The sequence below is a fragment of the Poecilia formosa genome, unplaced genomic scaffold (assembly GCF_000485575.1).
Source record: "Poecilia formosa unplaced genomic scaffold, Poecilia_formosa-5.1.2 Scaffold290, whole genome shotgun sequence".
NCBI lineage: Eukaryota > Metazoa > Chordata > Actinopteri > Cyprinodontiformes > Poeciliidae > Poecilia > Poecilia formosa.
Window position 1 is genome coordinate 410,212 of NW_006800229.1, and position 7,928 is coordinate 418,139.

The following is a 7,928-nucleotide window of genomic DNA, read 5'->3' on the forward strand; positions in this document are numbered from 1 at the left end:
ATATTAAAAATAAAGTGAGCATGAGCCCACAGAAGAACAAAGCAGCTCTGGATTCTTCAGAGAGGCACAGAAAACAGGAAACAGGCCCATTGCATGTAAACGCTGAGTCATGTAGGAAGTCTACAGGCACTCACTCTGAACGTTCTGAGAGAACGCGTCTTCCCAGCAGTACATCTTGATGAACTTTATGCAGCCCAGGATCTCGTTCATGAGCCTCACCCGGCGGTCAGTGACCGCCACGCACTTCCTGCGGAAATACGCAGTCAGCCTCGACGCGAGCATCTGTCCAGACGGCGATGGGGAGGGGGAAAAAACGATGACAGAATAAGTGGCAGGAGAGGAAATGAAAGCAGACACACTTGTATTAGCTGGGCTGTGGAGCCTCTCCGGGAGACTAGAGTGATAAACGTCCTTCACATGAACACCAAAGTCTCCGGCTGTGCCTGAGGTGTAATTGGTGTAATTTGACGTTAACAGCTCAAAAGGTGATGGGAGATTTATGGTCACATAGTTATGATGCGATTAAGAGTGCTGGTGGGGTTCTTGAAAAGTCTGTAGAAACTATTGCAAAAAAGATTTAGTCAGCAGCAGAGTTTGTTGTTTTTCTTCTTCAGTCTTTTGAAATTTCCTCTTTGTTCCCTTTAAACTGTTTAACATTTTCTCACATTACAAGTAGAAATTTAAATGCAATTTACAGGAATTGTATGTGACAGATCAACACAAAGTAGTCTATAAATAAGTGGTGAAAGGAAAGCAATACATGGTTTTTGTCAAGGTCTCTCAGACTTTGGATTTGCTTTATTTTGGTATTTATATTCTGCTCCTGTGTGTTCTTTCAGCTACTTATCCTGTTTGCTCAGAGATATCTCTGTCTGCCCTTCATTTGGGTCTGGCTCTGAGCCATTACATGACAGCTTTTCAACTTTTTTACAAATAAAATGTATAAAATATCTGCATGCATCTGTTGTCCAGTCCCCTTTACTCTGAGGCCATTAAAGAAGAATAAGTGCAACCAAAGCATTCAGAAATCAGCTAATAAGTCAACAGTGTTAAAGTTTGAAGCTTAACACAAAACATGACAGGACTTAAGGAGCATACAGATTTTTCTAAGGCACTCTGATGGACACAGTGACTGACACACAAAGCATCACATTCTCCATTGCCTCAACAAGAAATCATACCATTACTGGGTAGAAGACGATGAAAATGGCTGATCCCAGCAGAGCTGTGGGGCCCAGGAAGTAGGCAGTGTAAGAAAGGCCGAGTATTCCCACCAATGGCCCTCCAGCCAGCAGGCAGCCCACTGACACCGCTTCATACAGCCGCTGGCCATCACTGGAGCAGATATTGATCAGCTGGGCAGGAAAAGCAAAGACAACTCCTTGTGTTTATTGATTTAAGCCGTGTGACTAATTTTAGTCAATCTCGCCCTAAAAATGTGAGATTTGTAAGGAAATGATCAGGACTGGTGCACTGGTCAACCATCTCAACCATCAAGATGCAACTCTATTCCCTCTCCACTGATGCCGCCTACCTCGCCTGGGGTGATGTCTTTAGTGTTGCGCAGGCGGAGGATCTTCTGGAAAGCAAACGTGAGCGCTGCCCCACGGAGGCGCGTGGCGGTGCGGTAGTTCACAGCCCACATGAGCGCCAAAGACCAGGAGCGCATCAGCTCCATGAGGAAGATCCCGGCTACCAGAGCCAGGCCGTACAGCACGGAAATCTGGGAGCTCTGGGAATATTCCAGGAGAGCTCGGACCAGCAGAGCCTAAGTGTGGACAGAAACGAGGAGGGAAAATGTAGCAGCGAAAAAAAAGAAAGACGTGAAAGAAAAACTGTTCAGTTTAGAAAATCTGATAGAGTGTAGAGTGTATTATTGAAAGGGAAATAAAATGAGAAATAGTAGCTCCAAAGTAAAATAGTTCATTCAATACCAGCTACACTTAGGCTACATAGTCACAGTACAGCCAAATGGGACCCAAATCTGATTTTTTTTTTCCATAAGCAACCCATATTTGACTTTTTAACCCATTTCCAGTTTACTTCTCATTAGATTTCTCATTTAAAACATCAATGATGCCACGACACACTGTAACAAGGTTCTCTATGGGTTTTGGAAGTAAAATAGGTCCACAGCCTCCCAAGTCCCGCAGAGTGCTCAACAGTGAGTACAAGGTGTGCTTTCATTTCACACCTGATGCGCCTGGAGTGTTTTTTACCCAACAGTTTGACCCGGAGGTGCTGGGTTTGATTCCAGGCCCGCTCTCAGCCCCCTAGTGTTTGTAGGAGCAGTCAAGTGATGATAGGATCGGTTTTGTTAACCTTAGAATCAGGTGTCTGTTTCTGCAGATGCCTGCATCTGCAGAAAGAGACACCTGGTCTGGATGAAAATCAGCACCTCCAAATTCGAGACCATGGTCGAGAACCAGAAAAGGATAGAGTGTCCTCTCCGGGTCAGGTACGAGGTCCTACTCCAAGTGTCTGGGGAGAGGGAAGCCTGCGTCTCTCTGCTTAGGCTCTTGTCCCTGTGACCCAACCCTAGTATAATGATGGATGGATCTATAAAACCACTAAAGCCATGAAAAAACTAGCCCTATTCTCATCTGATCAAACAACACAACTGCAATTAAAATCCTAGTAGAGCTTAACAAACTCCACATGTTTAAATTTGTCAGGCACACTCAGAAAAGCCTTTTCTGTCCAAAAAACACAAACAACTGGTTGGCATGTAGATGGTGTCTAATGCCTATTACGAAAACCATTGTCAACGCCCAAAATGCTACAATGCAGCACTTTTCTAACAGGAGTCATGTATTTTATCTGCAACCCTTACTACCCTGTTCACAAAGATGTCAATACAAATATGGATCCTCATTCAGCCTAGTGGCCAGGGGCTAAAAGAACCGGACTCAGTGTCATATTACATTTATTACCCAGGGAACGCCACGGGTTACTGATTAGAAGTGAACCAGAAACCTCTAGAAACTTTGGTCAACTAAAGAAAAGGAAAATATAACATTTAAACAAATGGTTCAATATTCAGTAAGACAATATAAGTCCTCTGTCAGGTATTCACACTTTGCATGAATGCATTTACATTTTTAATTTAAAGACTTTCTGCATACCTTTAGAAGTGGGTGCAAATAAATGTGGCCAGTGATGCATATGAAATCCAAGACCACTTAAATATCTTTATCACATCTTAAACTGCAGGAAAAACTCCACACAATGCTGCTGTGCAATCATGTGCAGCAAGCAGTTTAGAAAGCAATGGCAGAGAAATGCGTCACTGACCAAAAACTAAATCCAGTTAATGCTATTAAACCTTGGCAGCACTGATGAAACAAGGCAAACATACTGCAGCATTAAAAATAAACTGCTAAGGATACAAAGGAACAATGCAAGAGAATTTAGATAAGAAGTAAATTTGAACTTTAAACAAGGCTGTGAAGTTATTTCAAATATCTGATATGGAAAGACTAGAAATATGCACCTATTGAATATTTTCTCTGAGGGCAAATAGGTAAAAAAACAAAACAAAAAAAAAAAAAAACAAGCAGAGACATAAAAAAAGAACTACACATTTCTGACCACAAATTATTTTGAGTTTCTCCATCACCATCAAAGGCTTTGTTTTGCTTTAAAATAGCAAGTCTAGCAAGAAAGTGAATGAAGAGATTTAAAGTGCAAACAAGAACCCTGAGGGTTTAATTCTCAAAGGAGCATGAACAGAAAGAGGATTTGAATGGTACTCACAGGTCCAACGAAGCCTGCCACCATTGTGAGGAGGAGAGAGAAGATCGCCACCAGCATCCGGGTTTGGCAGAACCTCCAGAAAACTCTTGTCAGCGATACTCCCTCACGTCCACGCATTTTCAGCTCACTGTGCCACAAAAACTCGAGTCTGAAATAATAATAAAAAAAGAGAAAGATTCACTGCTATTGCCATATTAAAGCATGCAAGTCTGGCCTTTACAGAGGTCGAGATCGTATTAAGTAAAAGAGAGTATTCTATATATTGCTCTTTTGTCTTAAATTATGTACAGGCAGTGTATCAGAATGCCAAGAATCCACCGGGGGTCGGGGGGATAAACAACCTGGCAGGCAATAATTCTATGTAAAAACCACAAGAGACGTGCAGCTAGTGGTGATAATAAAGAAGGTGACCTACAATATAGAATCATGAATGATGCATCACGTAATTAGTTTAAGAAAGGAAGGTAACATGTTGAAGAAGCTCTAAAGTACCTCAATGGCTGCAGAATGTGGCTTGAAGTGGATAAATATCTTGTTGGCCAAATGCTTCACGGCTAATGAGTCTATAAAGCAGCAGCGGAGCAGCTGCAGAAAGTAATTTACGCTCCAAACGACTTTATTAAAAACGTATCAGAGATAGACGGAGCATTAAGGCAGCTACACGTTCACGCTGCCTGATAATTACTATTCTAAGTCAAATGGTGCTGAATGTAGGAAATTACAATTAAACAGCAGCCAAAAGCAGCACACACCCAACTTGAATTAGCTGAGTGTGTGAGAGAGAATTAGAGATGCAATGCCTCATATTCTATTAAAAAACAGGCAGAAATGTCATCAGCAGGAGGAAATATTGAGAATCTAGTTGAGCTCAATTTAAACAAATGAGCGACGAAAAAGTTTATGAAACAAAAAAAAACTTTGAAATGAAAAAAATCAATACCTACTGTAGCACTTTGAAAAAATAGATGACAAAATATGATTTCACTTAATAACATGGCCACTATTCGAGCTTTACTTTCATGTGAAGACTTTGCCATACAGTGCCACACTATTTAAGCTTGACACAGAGTGGAATAAAAAGTAAAAATGTTAAATGCATTCATATTTAATTCTTTGTGTAATTGTTTATAAAATATGTTTAATAAAACACTTATATCAAGACATTTTTCCACATTATAAGTGGAAAAATTTGCCGGTGGAAGTGGAACTTTTTAAAATAAGCACAAAGGAATTATTGACTTCAAAATAAGTCCATATAATTAGCTGAAAAGTTACTTGTAAATTAACTTTGTTTTGTTTCAAGTGTGCTAAGATGTTTGCACCAAAAACTAGACAGAGATACTGGATAAAATTTTGTGTATTTGGATAATGGCTTGAAAAGCCTTCTGGGAAATCTCGGGCTGCTGTTTGGCAACCTGAGAATGATTTTATGTTCTGTACAACTTCGTCCCTGACCTCTGTGGTCTGTTCACTGTTGTTCATGATGATGTTTTGTTAGGGAACAAATGTCTTTATTGACCAAAATTGAGTGCACAAACAAAGACCTGATTATAAGACCAGAGAATACACAGATGTTTTTAATTCAATCACTGAACCGTTGAAATATTTCAAAATACAACAAACAGCCGACATTTTTTTAGTAAAAATCTGGCACAATAAAAACCCTAACATGAACATAACAATTAAAAGACGTCTGCGTTGCAACACAAGCTCTCGTGCGTCCGCAGACTCCAACTGAAATGTAAATGAGAGCACAGGGGCAACAATGTGTGCTCCGCAAGCGGGACTGTTTGCTTTTTAAGCAGGAATGAAATGTTCCTAGCAGCCATCAGCCAGATGGCAAGCAACGCTGATGTTTCAAGGAAGTGCTGGCCGGGACATTGCGACCAAGGTTTGCACCTCACCGAGCACCAACAAGTGTCAACTCTCCCAGGGTTCCCTTTCTTTTTTTTTCCCCTCCAAATTCTCCATCATCTCTGCAATGATTGCACAACCATTCCCGCTGTGTATGACATAACGTAAAGCATTCAAACACAGCACAGAGGCAGGATAGTGGTTCACAAATGCTCCTTTTGAGTAGTCACAGAAGAAGTAGAAATGCACCGCCAGACACTGAACCACAAATCTTGCTGTAGAGCAAGTCACGCAGTTGTCACCAGATTCAGAAGAACTTCCTCAAAAGTCACCCTCCTCTCTATTGCCAAGTCATGCCATGGCGATGTGACGGCACAAGAGCAATGAAGAAAAAGGCGTTTCGTTTTCAGTGAGGGTCTAAATGCCCTCTAATGCGCTTATTTCTGGTCTTGATGGTTCATTCGGTAAATTTGAGCATCACTATTTCTTAAGCCGTGCTTTGGCAGCCAAACAGAGACAGTCAGTGACAGCTAATTATAGTGACAGTCAGGGAGTCTGTCTGAGACTCAGGTGGAGGAGTGACATAAGCGCACAAGTCAGGCAACAACTCTCACTGTAATCTCTAATCCCTGCTATACTTAGACGCCCCATCCCGACCCCAACACAGTGTTCCTGCGTCAGTGTAAAGAACAGGCAGGCTGATCGTCACTTAGGTCTCATGGAGCAGACTGAGCACATCTCACAAAGAACAACAACAACACCAAACAAAAGTACAGCACCTTAAGCTGAAAGTTAAAGGTGGCCATCTTTCCCAGAAGAAATTTAAGTTAAGGGTGATGTGTAAGACTTACCATCACACTGTGTTTTATATATTATTGTCTAAAATAATTGGAAAAAGGTTCAACAATTTCTGGTCCACACAAACTTCTGTGTATTTTGTTGGGATATTACGTGTTCGAACGACACAAACTAGTGCGTATGTGCAAATGAAATGAAAAATTATGCTATGCATTAGTTTTTAATAGCTCTGCCAATACTTTGTAAAATCCCCTTTTTGCTGCAATAATAGCTGCAAGACTTTTGGGGTAAATTTTCAAGACTTTGCACAACTAAACACTGAAGTTTTTGTCCATTCTTCTTTGTAAAACAGCTCACAGTCAGATTGCTGTTTTGGATAATTATTCCTTCTGGTAATACACAGGCTTAGTTTTATCCACATGCAGTAATTTGCATGCACACCAAAAAGTTGAATATTCTTTTCATCTCAGAAGAGCGTCTCATTTCACATATTTGCTGTGGTCTGAGATTCAGACTGATTTGTGCGACTATTTTGGTCATGTCAAAACCTTCAGCTTGAACCAATCCATTGAGATTCAAAATCTATCATGATCAAACTCATTAGCCTGCTCTTTTCCCTCAAAGCTTGCTTTCCGTGCTACCAGCACGTTGGTGTTTTTGCTTTCAGTATTTTATTGAGTCAATTCTTTTATCAAAAAGTGAAAAGCTACCTGAGCCACCGGCTGCACCATTAGCTCAAAACACAATCAATCCACCCTCTTACCTGACAGTTCAAGAGTGGCCATTTCTTTATTTTAATATTTTGCTAAAAACATGCCTTTGCACATCCTGTTGATGGAAAAACTATTTTAAATTTCTTGTTACCAAAAGAACAACTCTCTCCTGTCAGAGAACAACTGCCTCTTGCATTCATCTTTGGTTGTGTGGAAATCCTCTAAACCCGGTTTGACCAGGATTGGGAAAATCTGACTCTGTACTGCATCACCTGAACCTTCCTTGCAGATTGATACCAAATAAGCTTTCTAAGAGAATAATGTACTGATCTTCTGAACACTTGAGAAAATTATTCTAATGTTGCAACAGCTAAGTTTTTGCTTTATAATCATTGAAAACATGATTTATCCACTACCAAATGATAAAACTGTATAAAACTATTTACATGATAATAGAAATACAGTGCCTTTCATTAACAGAAGTGGTTATTGGAAAAAATCCTTCAGTTGCTCCATTGACATATAGACTAACTTAGATCAGCTCTATGCCTGAATCTATCGAACTTAAATTTGGTGAATCTGGGCTGGACCACAACAAGCTAAAAATAAATTCCTCTATCACATGTTCATGTCATTTGGTAAAATAAATAAAAACCTGAAATACCTATGCAAACCACAGCCAGTTAAAAAAAAAAAAAACATAGCACGTATCACACACTTTTATCTAAGAGGGTCTACAGCACATGTGTCAAACTCAAGGCCCGCGGGCCACATGTGGTCCGCCATGTCATTTTATGTGCGCCCCCC

The 7,928-nt window shown here is 40.5% G+C and overlaps 1 protein-coding gene across 1 annotated transcript in view; it reads right to left on the reverse strand.

The window, feature by feature from the left end:
- Positions 1-7,928, reverse strand: part of LOC103151729 (multidrug resistance-associated protein 5) — a 37,613-nt gene that overhangs the window by 20,319 nt on the left and 9,366 nt on the right. Inside the window, exons 4-7 of the mRNA XM_007571926.2 lie at positions 3,757-3,904; positions 1,535-1,768; positions 1,182-1,355; positions 135-282 (exon numbers count right to left, since the gene is read on the reverse strand). Of these exons, the coding sequence (XP_007571988.1) occupies positions 135-282; positions 1,182-1,355; positions 1,535-1,768; positions 3,757-3,904 (704 nt within the window). The remainder of the gene's footprint in view (positions 1-134; positions 283-1,181; positions 1,356-1,534; positions 1,769-3,756; positions 3,905-7,928) is intronic.